Source organism: Juglans regia, chromosome 5 (assembly GCF_001411555.2).
Source record: "Juglans regia cultivar Chandler chromosome 5, Walnut 2.0, whole genome shotgun sequence".
NCBI lineage: Eukaryota > Viridiplantae > Streptophyta > Magnoliopsida > Fagales > Juglandaceae > Juglans > Juglans regia.
In genome coordinates, this window is record NC_049905.1 from 4,721,668 (window position 1) to 4,740,545 (window position 18,878).

The 18,878-nt window shown below is 39.7% G+C and overlaps 1 protein-coding gene and 1 pseudogene across 1 annotated transcript; both read right to left on the bottom strand.

The window, feature by feature from the left end:
• Positions 1-8,529: 8,529 nt before the first annotated feature.
• Positions 8,530-9,288, bottom strand: LOC108996115. Its single transcript, XM_018971886.2, has one exon. It carries the CDS (start codon positions 9,286-9,288, stop codon positions 8,530-8,532), a length of 759 nt encoding a protein of 252 aa, XP_018827431.2.
• Positions 9,289-10,171: 883 nt separating this feature from the next.
• On the bottom strand, positions 10,172-16,956 carry LOC108996114 (annotated as a pseudogene).
• Between the last annotated feature and the right edge of the window lie 1,922 nt (positions 16,957-18,878).

Sequence of the window (18,878 nt, forward strand, 5' to 3'; positions counted from 1 at the left end):
TAAGTTGGTTTACTCTAAGGAGATGTTTGGATTCGAAGGTGACTTCAGAAAATCTCAAATTGAGTTCGTACGGAGAAGTGGTCTGTCAAACCACACCTCACATCTTTCTCTCATATAAGACAAATATGGGAATGACCGTTGCTTTTTGCCTTTTTACTGTTTCCATTACACGGGTGTAATGAAGGCTCCTACTGCCCTCTCACCCACCCCTTCACCCATGCCCTTCACGCACCCATCAACTCCACGCAGAGCTCGAAGGCCCTCACCCACCCCTTCACGCACCATTCATCTCCACGCAAAGCTCCTCACTCTGGGCAGACCCATCTCCTGCCATCATCGACGCCAGACCTCACCATTTCAGACCACTTCACGGCATGGGCGAGGGGGCATCTCATCTGCAATCTCCCAAACGCACCAGTTCGAAGGCAACCCGAGGTGGAAGCATCTCAAGACTGACGGCCTAAGGCAACCCAGGGAGCTCAGTCACGTGAGAGATACCATCCCCACCAATCGATTTGGGTTTCATCTATATGTCTGGTAACCGTACACAATCACATCCCGCTTCCATTACAGAGATTCCCCTGCCCCCTGACCCAAAGGCTGCGAACACACGTCTAGGGTTTTGATTTTAGATTCGCATTGTACAGTGTAGATTTAGGGAATATTGTCGTAGCCCCTTACATGAGAAATTCATAAATCCCCATCACAAATGAAACCCACAATTCCAAAAATCTGCAAACACCCACCTCAAGAAGTCGATTCCACCATAACCACCTACGGGGTATTTCTTTCACCATCACGGCTCCAAGAACACGATCCTTCCAAGTATGTGAATCTCACCTCAAATCATTTTAAGCTGTTAGAAATGCAATGCATCAATTTCAGTTGGCATTACTCTAGAGTGGAGATGAATTTCACCTTAAATTTATTATTGTTGTGGTTATTGACCTAGATAAATGTATATCCATATTATCATTGATGTGCTCATGACCATGACAGTTAAAATTTTTATGTTATTATAATTTTCAGTGCTGTATGGTAAGCTGTTTAGAAAATTTTTATGTTGTTTACCCATTTCATTTCTTTAGATGTTATTTTGTTAATTTGCATGATTGGTCGATGCATACTTGAATGTGGATAACAATGCATAATCATGCCTGCATATGTTTATGGTTGCCAAGCTTGTGGTTTTATTTTTGGGTTTGCATGGGTTGAATGTGGTAGTTTGGTTGGGGCCTCATTCATACGACTTAAAATTATCTTTAAGTAGGGCTTCCTCAACTTATGCTTTTGTGAATTGTTTACGAAATTGCCGTGCATTATGTGGGGAGATTCGTGCATAATGTGGGGAGATTTTTCCATTTTCATGTATTTTAGTTGAATGGAGTTTGCTTGGGGCGTCATTTCATAGGTTAGTTGTAAAAGTGATTATTGTTCTGTTTTTTGGGGTTTTGGTTTTGGTACGCATGTGGTTGAATGTGGGAATGGGGTGTTTTCATTTTTCTTTCTTTTCCTGCTACTGCCGTGCATAATATGGTTTATTTTTGCATTTGCATACTTGAATGGCATAGTTTGCTTGGGTCCTCATTTCAGCTTGTTAGTTGTAAAATTGATTCTTGTTCTGTTTTTGGGGTTTTGGTTTTGCTATGCATGTGGTTGAATGTGGGAATGGGGTGTTAATTTTTCTTTCTCAAATTAGCTACCACCGTGCATAATGTGGGGAGATTTTTGCATTTCCATGTATTTTAGTTGAATGGAGTAGTTTGCTTGGGGCCTCATTTCATAGGTTAGTTGTGAAAGTGATTATAATTGATTATTTGGGAGTTTTGGTTTTGGTATGCATGTGGTTGAATGTGGGAATGGGGTGTTAGTTTTTCTTTCAAAAATCTGCTACAGCCGTGCACCATATTTGGGGACATTTTTGCAATTGCATGTATTTTATAGTTGAAACATTAGTTTGTTTGGGGCCTCATTTCATAGGTTAGTTGTAGAAGTGATTATTGATCTGTTTTTGGGGTTTTGGTTTTGGTATGCATGTGGTTGACAGTAGGAATGGGGTTTTATTTTTTCTTTGTCAAATCTGCTACTCGATGCATAAATATTGGATAGATTTTTGCATTTGCATGGATTTTAGTTGGGGATTATTGTTGGCTGTAATGTGGGGAGATTTTTTCATTTGCATGTATTTTATGGTTGAAACATTAGTTTGCTTGGGGCCTCATTTCATAGGTTAGTTGTAAATGGGATTATTGTTCTGTTTTTGGGGGTTTTGGTTTTGCTATGCATGTGGTTGAATGTGGGAATGGGGTTTTAATTTTTCTTTCTCAAATCTGCTACTGCCGTGCATAATGTGGTTTTGATTTTTGCATTTGGATGTATTTTACTTTCATGGAGTAGTTTGAGGTAATGTGGGGAGATTTTTGCATTTGCATGTATTTTATAGTTGAAACATTAGTTTGCTTGGGGCCTCATTTTATTTTAGAGTTGTAAATGGGATTATTGTTCTGTTTTTGGGGGTTTGGGTTTTGGTATGCATGTGGTTGAATGTGGGAATGGGGTGTTTTGATTTTGGTTTTTCTCCTACTACTGTTGTGTATTAATATATAACAAAGTTTCATGGGGATTAATGAACTTCCGTCATCCATATTTTCTTTCAAAAATATGCTACTACCGTGCACCATATTTGGGGAGATTTTTGCATTTGCATGCATTTTATAGTTGAAACAATTATTTTGCTTGGGGCCTCATTTTATTTTAGAGTTGTAAATGGGATTATTGTTCTGTTTTTGGGGGTTTTGGTTTTGCTATGCATGTGGTTGAATGTGGTAGTGTAGTGTTTTGATTTTGGTTTTTCTCCTACAACTGTTGTGTATTTATATATAACAAAGTTTTATGGGGATTAATAAACTTCCGTCATCCATGTTCCCATAGCGATACTCCTTACGCTCATCTGCTAGGCATCGTATCAACAGGTATGGCTCATTTTTTATTCTGGGTCATTACTCATATTAAGGCAGATTGCACTATAACGTAGCATATTTGACGTTAAACATATTTTTTTCTCTTATATTACCATTTTAGCTATTCCAAATGGATGACCCAGAAGACACGAGCCGGGATCATAAGATTTGGGGCAATGCCATGGAGGAGATATTCATCGACATGCTCTACCAGAATGCCCTTCACGGTAGATTCAAGGGTGGAAAGATCACGTTTAGAGAGCATTGAGTTTATGCTCAGCGGCTCACCGCTATTAGGAGAAAGTGTTTGACGCGAACCAGGTTTGTGGAAAACTTACGACATTGAAGGGTTTACAACGTTTATTTACCGATTTGTTGAGCCAAACTGGGATGGGTTGGGATCCCAACACGAAGACAGTAGTCGCGAGCGACGAGTGCTGGGAAAATGCCATTAGGGTAAAAATGCATGTATTAACCATCTTTATTGCACCAAAAAGCAAGTTTGGTCACTCTTAGTCTGATTATTAACATGTATGTTTATTCTGTAATTGTTAGGTTAAATCGAAATGGGGGAGGTTTTGCACTTTCGGCTGCCCAAAGTATGAGGAGCTGTGCACCATATTTGGCGCTTCAGTTGCATACGGGACTATGCAACACACGTCAACACAGCTGCCTGCAGATAGCGACGAGGAGTGGCGCCTTGATGAGGAGATGAGAGCTCGGCGCCCTCCCTCATTTGGCAATCGACAAGGATTACCAATTGACAATTTATTGACTTGATGGGGATCGGGTCACCTTCAGTCGATGCAGCGACACAATCATCAAGTAGGTCGAAGAAGAAAAAGAGCAAGTTTGAGGTACAACTTTTTGAGGCCGTGGAGGAGGTGAAACTCACCCAGAGAGCGCGGCGTAAGCGGTATGAGGATCAGGAAGCTGTGGATTCATTGAAGCACAGCAAAGGATCGCAGCCTACTGATGGGACCAATGGCAATTACGTCATTGTGCGACATTACTCAGCGAGCTTTCCCAGAGGCTGGAGCCTCAACAACTTGTTCTTGCAATTAAGGAATTACTAAACCCAGATATGCGGTAGTTCTTCTTGTCATTGGATGCCACCCGGAGGGACGATTGGGCCCGTAATTGTTAAAATACGGTGCATGAGTTGTGGTTTTATTCTTGATGGCATTGTGACTATTGTTTTTCTTTGATGAGTTTATGTACTTGTATTTTTTCGACCATCGTTGTCTAGACCATTAATATTATGAAGTACTTGAGGGCATGATTTCTGCGAGTTTAAGGCCCTGTTTGGATTATGCATGATAATAGAAGAATAATGTTTAATAATTATATGGTTATAATAATGCATGATTAGTTTGTTAACTTGGGAGATTACTTACAACTGTATTCAAGAGAAAACTGCGAATTAACCTACTGTGCACCATGCAAATGGCTCAGCAGGATGCTACTCGATGAACGTAAACCGAGATGCAGATGACATCTTCCCTAATGTGGGTTCGACTGATAGTAGTGGAGATGACCTTGCAACTGATGATCTTGAGACACTCGCATTTCTTGAGAGGGCCGGTAGACAAGCGCAACAGCATCTTAGACGGCCACAACATAATATCGGTCTTCGGGGACATCAATATATTTTGGAAGTTTTGAATGGGAATCCAAGGAATTGTCACGAGTTATTCTGAATGGAGGTTGATGCCTTCCACGCATTATGCCGCTTGTTACGCTCAAATAGATTTTTGAAGGATACTAGAAAAGGGCTAACTGTCGAGGAACAATTAGGCATGTTCACATCGGTAGTGGCGGCTGGAGACGAACAATGGATTGTGGGGTAGCGATTTCTATTGAATCTAAATATATGAACTGCCTATGCAAGTTGCAATATAATTGGAAATTATATGTGCGCGATGTGCAACTTTATTTAGGCTGCTTGTGAAGTTGAACTTTTCTGTGGACCTAGTTTTTTTATCACAGGAGTAATATTGCTATTAGATGTGTATATATGATGCTGCTGTGTCTTGTTTGGAGTTGGTAGAGTTTTAATCACATTTGTGTACTTGATGATGGCATTAATGCAGCAGTGTTAAATTACAAAGTATATAAAATTGCTTGTGAATGTTATTTCTGATGTTTAATGATGGTAGATGTCATATGGATCATTATAACAATGGCAAAAGATTGGACAAGTGTCAGGTTGCCAAAATATTATTGATGGCCTCATCTCAATAGAGGTAGCAAATACCTGGGCATTAAGGGTGACTAATATGTAATTAGAAATAATATTGTTTGAGGACAATGCAACCCAGCAATCTATGTATATGAGTTAGCTGGAGTGTTCTATTACCTGCAATGCTGCCAAGTGCATAATAAGATATATGACTCATTATTGGCGAACTTACAGGATAGCAATGCCATCCATGGATGTATAAAACTAGATATATTATGATCTATATAGTAGGACTTTAATAATAATAATCCTATGTCTTCTATTCTATTTTAAAAATTGTAAAATCATTATGTGGCAACGTGTGGTTGGAGTTTTACATCACATCCTAATTAGAGGAGTGCTCCCCTCACATCCTTGTATAAAATTTCTATATAAATCAAACATTTTTCTAAATAAAGAATTACATACTGATATATTTTTATATTGGACAATGCTTTGGTGCACATTTGGTATGCACACAAGTGCAAATGGTTTTTTTTTCTTTTTTTTTTAAGCATTTTCTAAACATCCTTGATCATTAATAAAAAATAAAAAATAAAAAATAAATGACAAATTCACTAATAGTCAGTTATTTAACCATTAAGAAAAATAAAAAAAAATTAAAATATATGAGTAGGCACATTTGGAAATCATACTAGCATTTTCTTTTTGATATTATATGTCCGATCTAATGAGATTTACTATCTAACATGTCATATCAAATTTCATCAATTTATAAAATAATTTTTCCATAAAAGAAACATTTCTCACATCGATTCTTGTCTATACCTCCAAAGCATAGCACTTGAAAACTTGCAAGACCCATAACCTTAAATATTGGCACAAAAATTATATTAATAATTATTTTAATTGTATTCATTTCATTAGTTATATATAGCATCCGAATATTGTGTAATAGGTAGTCAGATTCCATATATTTAAAAAATGATTATGGTTGTTGGCCTCCATAGATAGCTAGAAGTTGGTAGTTTTTTTAGGTCGAAAATTTTACTTTCTATTTTAGGGCTTTAATTTTCTATTTTAGATACTTTAAGCCCCGCCTTTCTATTATGTAAACTTGATTGTTATTTCGTGGACACTCATCTTATTCGCATTTGTCCTCTAAAAATATGCATACTAACAACCATTCTTCCAAAACCAAATTTTTTCCAAAAAAAAAGGATATCTCTTGCTGCCATTTTTAGATGTGACCCCGATACCTTGTCCCAAAATCATATAAATTGATTAGCATAGAAAGTATTGCAAGAAAGGGAGTCTTGATAGGCTAAAAAGGACTTATTTTATAGGGTTAACATGAGGTCATGGTTCTGGTGTTTGGTTCTCATAAGCATGGTGGTGCTAAGGGCTACTGATGCGACTAGTCTAAGTCCCGATATCTTTAATATATGCAAGCGGTCCAAAATCCCATCCTCAAGTTGTCCTAAAGAAGGGGACCCTCTGAGCCCTCCGAAAGAAGCAAACCGCTACAATCGCGGTTGCAACAAGATTTTTCGTTGCCGCGACGGACAGATGACCGGTACTTAATCAAGCCAAAAAAATTAATATTATGTTTGGCAATAGAAGATTTCCAATGCAAACATGTTTTAACCCTATCTTTTTCCCTTTTCTTCAAGAAAATCCCCCCCTAATTGTTAGTGGCACATGAAGGAGCATGATATTTTGTATGGTGTTTGAAAGGGTATGTTCGAGAGGAGCAATAACTTAAGTGGAACAACAATGTATGTTTGAAAAGATATTATCTAGGCCCATGAACTTTATGTTGTTTCAATGTTTTTCTTCCAAAAGAAAAGAAAAATGAAAATAATAGTTTGGAAGGGAATGTAAGCCATATGAAAGTTCAATAATATATCCTTCTCACGAGTGTCTATTTCTTATTCTTCTTTTTAATTTTATCTTCTACTTCGTATTAAGAAAATTAAAATGCAGTCTATGTTTTTCCATGCAATATGTTCTTTTTAATGTATAAACACAAACAACGACCAGGCTAAAGGGACCAGAAGTCTAGAACTATGGTCATTAATTGCCCGCCAAAAATATGGTTGTTGCCAGTTGCAACTTGCAGGCATTGGATGAAAAATGCCTAAAAATACAGAGTACATAACAAAGCTGAGAAAGAAATTGTTCAGAAATAGTTTAAATATAGTTATTCTATTTTTAAGTTTGTGCGTAAAACACATCATTTATATCTTTTAAATGATAAGATTTGATTTGTTAGATTCAAACTTTAAAATTTATATTTCAAATCAAAATATGACATGTAAGCAATTTATCCGGTGTACTCTACATACTAACTTGAGAATAGAAATTTTCGTCTAAATATAATGAGAAGGAGAAGGTCAATAAATAAATAGAAGTGCTAATTTCTACAGAAATTTATATAAGTTCACAAATTAATGCAACCTAACGTGACATACTAAATATATATTTTATAATAAAAATAACTTTAAACATTTATAGATTACACTAAATCACGTCGGACTGTAAATTTCCTTATATAAAATTTCTATATAAATCAAACATTTTTTCTAAATAGAGAATTTACAAAGGAGTATTCTAGGTACAACCAAGGTGGGGAATCGCAGGGGAATTGGCATGCCACATCAGTCGATTTATTAAAAAAAAATATAATAAGTAAATAAGGAAAAGCAGAGATTTTTGGTCGCAGGGTCATCTTCATGGAGGAGAGAAAGCAGAGATTTGGGTCTTTGGGTCGTCTTTGTGGGAGGAGAAAAAGCAAAGGCTTCAGATCTAACCCACTCTATGCTTGTCGACGACATTACTTTAACCCACTCGAAAAGCAGTTCGTCTTCCTGGGTCGTTGAAGTGGAGCTTCAGATGTAACCCACCTCTATGTTTTTGTTTTTGTTTTTTTTTTTTTTTTTGTGAGAATAAGCGAGAGCATAAAAGAATTTATTTGCCTTTGAATTTTTATAAACTAGCCGTCAATGGCTTCTAATTTCTTAAATGTCAACTAGAATTTTTATAAACTAGCCGCCAAAGCTGTGCTCCAATTTTACAAACCATGTCTGTAATTATGATGCTAATTGCTTCCTACTTCGGGAAAGGGGTAGATTTTGTTTCATCTGCATTGGTGGAACCAAGGCTTTCTGATATGTCAGAGCTGCTTATTTCACCATTTCTTTCTTTACTTGACCAGAGCTTTGAAAATAGCTTTGACGTGACCAAACCTTTCATCTTATTTCCAGCAACTTTTTCCGCACTACTTCTAGCATAGTTTGCGTCACAAAAACCCTCTCCACCTCCTAATCTCATAGCAGTGAGCTCCCCTTTCAAAGCCTTTATATCCTTAGTTGTTGGCACGACATCCTATTCCTCCTCCGTGTTGATTGTTGTAGACCTTGAACTCCCTTGAGAGCCAGCAGGGAGTAGGGCCCTGACTGAACAAGGAAGCTCAAGTGTGCTGTTTGCAGTAGATGTGGTAGCTCTAAGATGCTCATCGGACTCTTGGACAGAATCTTGACCATCATTAAGAGAGCAAGAAGTGAATGCTTCGACTAAACTTGCACTAGGAGGCCGAGTGTAACGATCGCGGCAAGTAGAGGCATAATGGCCTTCACGACGGCATATTTGACAGCGAATGGGACGAGTTCTTTGATTGTTTTGTCCCCCACGAGAGGAACGGCACTCTCCACGACCACCCGCATGTGATGCGGGTTTGAAAATGCGAGAAGTAGTAAAGGCAGCAGCAGTGGAGCCCAGAGGAGGAGTTGACTCCAAAGATCGAACAAAGATCTCATAGCTTTCGGCTTTGGGTACAACATCATCAAATATAGGAAGAGGAGACAGAGATAATTGAGTGGTGGAAAAAATTGAAAAAGAGGATCCAAGACCACGTAAATACCAGTGGAGTTTATCAAGATCATCAACTGGGCGTCCCATGGCAGCAAGTTGATCGCAGACTGTTTTGAAATCACGGGAGAACTCAGGTACGGTTTTATCATTCTTTTTCATGGTTTGAAGATCATCCTTCAGTTGAATCTCGCGGGACTTTGATCTATGGCTGAACGTATTTTCCAGACGAGACCAAACAGCCCGAGATGTGGATAAGCCAACGACAGCGGACATGGCTTCCTCTATTTAGGTGGAAAGTAACAAACTGAGCACAAGTTGATCGATTTGTTTCCATTCAGTCAACTTCGGATTTGCAGAAACAGAGTCACTGAAAACAATGGTGGTAGCGGGCTCGGCAACGGAACCATCAATATAGCCAAGAAGATTCTGACTTTGCAGCAACGGCAAGACTTGACTGCGCCAGAGGAGATAATTTGAGGAAGATAATTTGATGGTGAGCAGATGAACCATGGTGGTGAAGGGCAGAGTGGGGTTGACAGAGGCCATGGGATTGGTTTGGATGTTAATCCGAGAGAAGGCTCTGAGATACCATGTAAAGGTTTGTAAAACCACCGTGAATTTCAGGTGGATGACTTGATGTTATTTATAACTGAGTTTTTACATACTACACGTGATGAGTCTGAGTTAAGAAATATATTGGTAATTACATCCGTTTCCGGTTCATGAAGGATCTTGATCTTGATCTTGAACTTGATCTGGTTCTTTAGCTTGATTAGTAACCGTAATATGCTCGAAGAAAAGGACCTATACTACAACTCACAAAGGCAGTGCTCATTTTGAACTGCATGCAAGTAGGCTTTTGTTGACAACTTCCAGCAGTCCATCAACCTGCATATTCTCTTCCTTTCACTCTTACTGATCTCAGGGTGTTTCTTATGCAAATAGCATTTCAGATCTCAAAGGGAAAGTGGGGGTAATGGTGGGGAAGACGAAGGGAAAAGGGGATTCGGGGAAAGACAAAGGGATTCAGTGGACTGAATGCACCGTTTTGATCAGTTGAATGAAACAGTAGCGTTTTAATTCATCCACATTAGCTATGGTTCCCCGACGATTCGATTTCCAAGTTACCACCAACATTTTTCATACCTTCAAAGCGCTACGCACTTGGAAACTTGCAAAATCCATAACCTAAAATATTGGCACAAAAATTATATTAATAATTACAAAATGCTTGTATGGGACTTGTCTATAACATTACTCTTATTTTAATTGTAGTCATTTCATTAATTATAGCATCGGAAAGCTGTAATAAAGAAATATTACATGATGTCATAAATCTAAATTAAATTAAGGGGTAATACTTACTAGGATCCTTGACAGCTTGAGTAGCGAGCCCATTGAAGTAGCTGGTCCCACCGGACTTTTTGAACTCTGCCCAATAAGAGCTAAACGCGTAGCTCGCGTGCCAGGTCACCGAGTCGGGTTTGTGACACCTTCCCCCAGGTTGAATCGGATCACAGGTTTTCTTCCCCTGCGAGCATGCGTAGGATAATGCCGACCCCACCTCGCTCCTATTGGCTCCCGTCACCACCACTCACCATATCTTCCCCTTGTACGGCTCGTTGTTCATTAGCTTCGGCAACGGCTTGTACTTTGACTCCACTGTCTCTCCGGAGAGGTCCATCTCATACACGTTCGACCCATTCAGTGTTACGGGCTGGGAATTATGGAAGTTGGACGAGATCATAGATCAAGGACAACATGATGAAGGGCTGAGTTCTACATGAACAAGGGCTGAAGTCTTCCAATAAGCATAAAAGGAATGATCGAGACGCAGCGTTTTGTTTAACTGTTTGTAATGGTGTCGTTCAATTGTAAGGGAGAATAAATATAACGGTGTTGTTTCTTGATTGTCGTTTAAGTCATCAAATGTTATAAGTTGTGTAGTTTCCATAACTGTTTCATGTAACTGATTCATTCTTCTATAAATAGTAGCCGTAAGTTGGAAAGGAGGCCAACTTCGGTATTCAAGTGTTAATCAATTCTCTTTCCACTTCTTTTTATCTCTTTCTCCCTCTAATTCTTGGGGAGTTTTGGAGGGTGAGGGTGATGACCTCGAACTACATCAGATCCTTATAAGTTGTGAAAAGGTCCATTATAATTGGTATCAGTTGTCAGTGATGGCGAAAGGAATGAGATCATATGCATAGATCCTTGATTTTGTGAATCAGTTACGACAACAGCAAGAACGACAACAGAAACAGATCAAGGATGCCATTGCGGTCTTGGCTCAGCAGCAAGGTTAGAAAGGGAGACTCAGGATAGGAAGTTTGCTAAATTATTGCAGGATCTTTCGAAGCTTCCTTACAATCCTCAGTTGGAAGGTAATGCTCAGAGTACAAGAAATGGACAAGGTTTTCAGCAATCACGAAAAGGTGAAACAAACAATGGTACGAGGGAAGTTTATTGCACAAACATGGGTGACAGATCTAATATGAGGCAAATAAAGCTAGATTTTCCAAAATTTGGTGGAAAAGATCCTACAGCTTAGATTTATCAAGCCAATCAGTATTTTCTGTATCATCAAGTGCCTCCTGGTCAGAGGATTTTTCTAGCCTCATTCCACATGGACAATGATGCTTTGGTGTGGTTCCAGGATGCAAGTGAGTCTGGAATTTTTCATTCTTGGGAGGAATTCATTCAGGCAGTGCAAGTTCGATTTGGTTCATCTGCTTATGATGATCCTATGGAGGCATTAACATGCTTAAAACAGGTTCATTATGTTACTGCTTTTAAGACTGAGTTTGAATTGCTTTCCAATCGTATTAAAGGCATTTCTGAAAGAAACAAATTAAGTTATTTTTTAAGTGGCTTAAAAGATGAGGTTAGACTACCAATAAGAATGTTGAATCATTCTTCCTTGAATGATGCCTTTGGTTTAGCAAAAATTCAAGAGCAGTACGTTTGGAGTACAAAGAGGTCATGGAGAGGTAGCTCTAGTGATTCTCAGCAATCGAATGTGGGAGCGCTTCTATTTTGGGAAACCCTAAGGTGCCTACTGTTAAGTTACCTGACCAAAAAATAAATGAGTCTCGGATGCAAGAGAGAAGAAAGAAAGGCTTATGTTATTTTTGTGATGAGAAATGGCAACCAGGCCATAAGTGCAGTAGGCCAAAAGTTTATGTGTTAGATGGAATGGAGATAGGTGAAAGTAGTGTTAATACAAATGAGAAGGAATTAATTGTGGAAGAGTTACATGAGGAACCTGAGTCTGCAGACATAGCTTCCATTTCCTTGCAAGCTATGGTTGGCTCTCCAAGTACTAAAACTATGAGAGTGGCTGGGCATATTAATAAAAAGAAGGTAGTGATATTAATTGACTCTGGCAGCACCTACAATTTTGTGGATATTGCACTGATGAGCAAATGTGGGTTAGAGGTACAGCAGGGGCAGGCTATGCAAGTCAAAGTGGCTTATAGTGAGATTTTGAGTAGTAGTGGTAAAGCTACTGGGGTTGGCATTCAAATACAAGGCACCAAATTTGTTGTTGATTTTTTCTCATTGTCTCTCGGGGGGTGTGATGTAGTGTTGGGAGTTAGTTGGCTTTCATCACTTGGAATACTTTTGGATTTCACAGATTTAAAAATGCAGTTTGATTATCTTGGAAGAAAAATTTGTCTTAAAGAATTCACATACTCTACTAGTACCTTAGTAGATGATAAAGACATTTCTATGATTTCTAAAGTGGGCTCCAAATGAGTGTGGTTGCAGCTTATGGTTGTGGAAGTCATGAAGAATCAGAATGATTCTTGTCCAGAAATACTGTAGTTATTGCAGAAGTTTGGAAAGGTTTTTTATGAACCTACTTCTTTGCCTCCTTATAGAGCTCGAGATCACCAAATTAAGCTCAAGAAGGATACTGTACCTGTGAGTGTGAGGCCATATAGATATCCTTATTTTCAAAAAACAGAAATAGAGAAGATTGTATCCGAATTACCCAAATCTGGTGTGATTAGACCAAGTCAAGCCCCATTTTCATCTCCTGTATGGTTAGTGAGGAAATCTAATGGGTCTTGGAGGATGTGCATCGATTATAGGGTGCTAAATGAAGCTATTGTTAAGGATAAGTATCCAATACCAGTTGTTGATGAGTTATTGGATGAGTTATTTGGCTCAACAATTTTCTCTAAATTGGATTTGAGGTCTGGTTACCACCAGATTCGAATGAGGGATGAGGATATACCAAAAACTGCATTTAGGACTCATGAGGGTCACTATGAGTTCTTTGTCATGCCATTTGGCCTTACAAATGCTCCCTCAACATTTCAAGCATTGATGAATGAGGTTTTTAAGCATTTTCTTAGGCAGTTTGTCATAGTATTTTTTGATGATATAGTAAGGACATGGCATCCCATTTAATTCATTTGGATACTGTTTTGAAGACATTGGAGGCTAATCAGATGTTTGCAAAGAGGTCAAAATGTCACTTTGCTTGTTCAAAAATTGAGTACCTTGGCCATTTAATCTCTAAAGATGGTGTAAGAGCTGATCCGAGAAAGCTGGAATCAATGGTGTCCTGGCCAATTCCAAAAACTCTTAAAGCATTAAGGGGTTTATTGGGATTAACAGGATATTACATAAAGTTTATTCATGAGTATGGTCAAATTGCAGCACCTTTAACTCTTTTGTTGAAAAAATATGCTTTTAAGTGGTCTGAGGCAGCAACTAATGCCTTTGAAGAATTGAATAAGGCAGTCACAAGTCCTTCTGTTTTATGTTTACCTGATTTTAATAAACAGTTTGTGGTGGAATGTGATGCATGTGGAGTGGGAGTAGGATCTGTCTTGATGCAAGGTCAGAGGCCATTGGCTTTTCTAAGTCAAGCCCTCAAGGGTAAGAATTTGATGCTTTGTTAGGGCCTGCTTTTGTTGTTAGAACTGATCATCACAGTTTAAAATTCCTCCTAGAACAGAAAGTGGGAACAGATCAGCAGAGGTAGATTTCTAAGCTTTTGGGCTATGAATTCAAAACTGAGTACAAGAAGGGAGTTGAAAACAAAGCAGCAGATGCTTTGTCAAGGAAGGCAGTCTCAGATGACACCACATTAATGTCTGCTACCTCATTTCCTACTCCAATCTGGTTGGAGGAATATACCACTTGGCAGCATTACAAGGGGGTTCTCCTCCTTCATTTTCTGCATTTTCTATCAAGCATAGGTTATTATTTAGGAAAGGCAGAATTTATATACCTGATAATCCTGAGTTGAAACTGAAAATTTTGCATTTTGTCCATGCTAGTCCATCTGCTGGACACTCAGGTTTCCATAAGTCATTGCATTGAGCTAGGCAAGATGTTTATTGGTCTGGCCTTAAACGTGAAGTGAAACAGTATATAAGGGAGTGTGATTTGTGTCAAAGGAATAAGGTGGAACATCTCTATCCTGCTGGTCTTTTACAACCTCTTCCTGTACCTGCAAATACATGGACAGATTTGTCCATGGATTTCATTGAAGGTTTGCCAATCTCTAAAGGGTTTTCTGTCATCATGGTTGTTGTTGACAGATTATCTAAATATGCACACTTTATGGCCTTGAAGCACCCATTTACAGCATCTAAAGTGGCAACATTATTTTTTGATAATGTGTTTAAGTTGCATGGCATGCCTCAGAATATTGTTTCTGATAGAGGAGCAACTTTTACCAGTTCCTTTTGGAAGGAACTCTTTAAGCTCCAAGGAGTGACACTTTCCTACTCATATGCCTACCATCCTCAAAGTGATGGCCAAACTGAGACAGTCAATAAATGTGTTGAGCATTTTTTGAGGAGTTTTTTTGGGGATAGGCCTAGGTTGTGGTTTGATTGGTTGACCTTGACTGAATGGTGGTAAAATTCCACTCCTCATACTTCCACCAAGTTGACTCCTTTTGAGGTGGTGTATGGTAGACCTCCAACAAAGTTGCAATCTTATATACCTGGTTTAACTGCTAACCAAGCAGTTGATGAGGTTTTGAGGACTCGAGATCTGATTCTTTCTACTCTTAAGAGTAATTTGGCTGTTGCTCAGGAGAGGATGAAGTGTCAAGCTGATAAGAAGAGAACTGAAAGAGAGTTTGTTGTTGGGGATTGGGTTTATTTGAGATTGCAGCCTTATAGGCAACAATCATTGGTGGCTAGAAGGATTTTCAAGCTCTCTCCTCGTTTCTTTGGGCCTTTTCATATTGTTCAAAGAGTGAGACAGGTTGCGTACAAGCTAGAATTGCCACCAACTAGCTCTCTATTCATCCAGTTTTTCATATTTCTTGCCTTAAGAAAAAACTGGGTCAACATCACTCTCCATTGTCTTCTTTACCTCCAATAGATTTGCAAGGTGAATTGACTCATGAGCCTGAGGCTATTTTGCAACGTAGAATGAGGCAGGTTCATAACAGGACAGTAGCTGATGTCTTCGTTCAATGGAAGGGGGCTAGTGTGGATGATGCAACTTGGGAGCCATATTGGTCATTGCGTGACAGGTTTCCTCACCTTGTGGGCAAGGTGCTTTGATGGGTGGGAGTATGTTACGGGTTGGGAATTATGGAAGTTGGACGAGATCGTAGATCGAGAACAGCATGATGAAAGGTTGATTCTATTTGAACAAGGGCTGAAGACTTCCAATAAGCATAAAAGGAATGATCGAGATGCAGCATTTTGTTTAACTGTTTGTAATGGTGTCGTTCAGTTGTAAGGGAGAATAAATAGAATGGTGCCATTTCTTGGTTGTCGTTTAAGTCATCAAATGTTATAAGTTGTGTATTTTCCATAACTGTTTCATGTAATTGATTCATTCTTTTATAAATAGTAGCCGTAAGTTGGAAAGAAGACCAATTTCGGTATTCAAGTGTTAATCAATTCTCTTTCTACTTCTTTCTATCTCTTTCTCCCTCTAATTCTTGGGGAGCTCTGGAGGGTGATGACCTCGAACTACATCTACATCAGATCCTTATAAGTTGTGAAAAGGTCCATTACATTCGAGTACAGTGACCCGAAGTTCCGCTCCTTACCCACACCCGGTTTTTGGTTCTCGTTGAACAGGGAGAAAATGAATGACGGCAAGATTCGACCCGGACGAGCAGGAAGTACAGACCGACGGTTCGGAAGTGGGTTTCTTTACTGTGTTGCGGTTGTAAGTGGCATCGTTGTAGATATTGCATCCAATCTGATCGAAGTTGCCGCCGTTGGGCCAACCCGTTTCGGTGATCCATATGCGAATATCAGGATAACCGAGTCTCTTCATCGTGAAAATTACAGCGTCCACCATCTGGTCGAAGAGGTTGCTGTAGGTCAGGCCCGAACCCGGATCCGTGTACGTCGTGTTCTCGGCCCTGAACAGAGCGTAGTCTAGTTTGATATTGACTGGGTTCAAAGACCAGGAGAAATACAGGTACACATCAAGGAACAAGAAGGATTTCGTCCGGTTCAAGAACTGCAACATCGGTTTTACGATCCGCAAAGCAATGTCGGACCGGAACGTACCGTTAGAAGGTGGAAATGAAGATTCGAGGACGTCCATGGCGGACGGAGTCCCAACCTTGACCTTGCGGATCCCTTGGGCTCTCAGGGAATTCTTGATTTTGCGCATGGGGGGAACGATGTCTTACCAGCTTTGGGAGCCGGAATAGGAGCTGAGGATTTCATTTCAGACGAGGAGGTACCGTATTATAGTATGCGGGTAAAATGGTACGACGTTGGATCCAACCCACTGGTCGGCGACGGTTTGGTTGGAGGAGATGTTGGAGATGAGCTGGTTGGGGACCATGATCGAGACCTTAAGTTTTGTGTTTTTGAGGGATTCGAGGAATTCTGGATTAGCGTTGTAGATTTTAACGCACTTGGCTTTGAGGGATTTAATGAGCTCTACTGACCGTGACGGCGATGGCAGATTATTTCCCAGCTGACCATAGTTTACCCCCTGTTAGGGTGCTATTGAGGCTTGGTATGATGTAAGTAAGGATGGTGAATTAATAGCTTGTAATCGTTATGGTGTATGGTAGATTTGCGTATGAACTATTTGTAAAAATGAAGAAATGAAAATAAGGAAGATGAAGAAGATAAAAGGTGATCACGCCTTGGGGATTCGAGGTCCCAATTCCTCCAAAGAAACACTACAGTACTGCTCAATGTTTGTCCCAATACCCACTACACAGTCCTTGCATCCCTTTACAGCCATCATCCTAACGGAATTTGGTGGAAAAGACACACTTGACCCTTAACAAACTACTTCTAGAACTTACCAATTAAAAGAGACGTGGACCACATTTTATTACAACGCATAATAAAGGAACGTAAAATAAAATGCCCAGATTTATCCTTATTAGAACGGCACTGTATGGCTGGCCATCAAACGGCACCGCATCAGCCTTAGCTTCATCACTTCAAGACTTCACTTCGACACTTCTCAGTTCTGCCCGACACCAGCTGTTGCTTCTTCCAACTTCGCCTACTCTGGGTCTTCACCTTCTAACCCACCCGAGCTGGACCATAACATTCTCCCCCACTTAAAGAACCTTGCCCACAAGGTGGGGATAAAGTTATTGAAGTTTCCACAATGGTTCCCACGTATTATCCTCGGATGAAGCCCCCGACCATTTCACCAGTACCTCGGTCAGCGCTCTGTTCCCTTGCCGTTTAAGGCGTCAATTGAGTATGATCTCCGGCTCAGGTTGAAGATCCCCATGTTTATCAACTGGAGGAAGGGTTGGTAAAGGTTGGATCTAAAACCCTAGCTTTTTCTTCAAACATGAGACGTGGAATACCGGATGGATTTTTGAAGATGGCGGTAGGTCTAGACGATATGCCACAGTTCCGATTTTGTGCAACACTTGGAAGGGCCCGAAAAATCGCGGCGAAAGTTTCAGATTACTGCAGAGGACCACTGATATCTGGCGATGGGGTTGCAAGCGCAAGTAAACCCAATCACCCACTTCGAAGTTCCTTTCGGTTCTTTTACGGTCAGCAAACAACTTCATGCGATTTTGAGCCCACTCTAAATTTTCCTTTAATAGTTCCTTAATGTTTTCTCTAGACTTCAGCAGTTGATCAACAGCATCGGTGGAGGAGGTTCCTGGTACGTACGATAACAGTCGGGGAGGACAATACCCGTATAATGCTTCGAAAGGTGAGAGTTTGGTTGTTGTGTGATACGAACTGTTGTAACTCCATTCAGCCATAGATAACCAACGACTCCAGTTCTTTTGTTTAGTGCCAGTATAGCACCTTAAATAAGTCTCAAGGCACTTGTTGAGTGCTTCTGTCTGACCATCCGACTGAGGATGGTAAGCTGAGCTAAAACTCAGTGTGGTCTCCTGTAGTGTAAATAAAGTCCGCCAAAAAGAACTTAAGAATATTGTGTCACGATCTGAAACAATCGTTTTAGGGAGACCATGAAGTTTAAATACCCCATCCATGAAGATTTGAGCCACTTGTTGTGCAGTATAGGGATGTGCTAGGGCAAAAAAATGTCCATATTTGGTGTAGCGATCCACTACCACCAAGATGACACTAAATCCATTAGAGAGGGGTAAACCCTTAATAAAGTCTAGTGCAATGTCTGACCAAGCTTGGCTAGGTATGGGTAGAGGTTGCAATAGTCCGGGAACAGGCACGGTTTCAGTCTTGTTTACTTGGCAAATATCACATTCTCGAATCATCTGCTTTATGTCTCTCTTCATTCCCTGCCAGAAAAAATCCCTTTTTGCCCTTTGATATGTCTTGAGGTAACCCGTATGGCCCGCATGAGGATTAACATGAATATAGTGGAGGACTTTATTTTTGAAATCAAAATCATGTACCAACACAATACGACCTCGCTTTAAAATAATACCTTGT

Coding starts and splice junctions, on each gene's coding strand:
- LOC108996115 (XM_018971886.2), bottom strand. CDS start 9,288: ATGTCCGCTGTCGTTGGCTTATCCACATCTCGGGCTGTTTGGTCTCGT.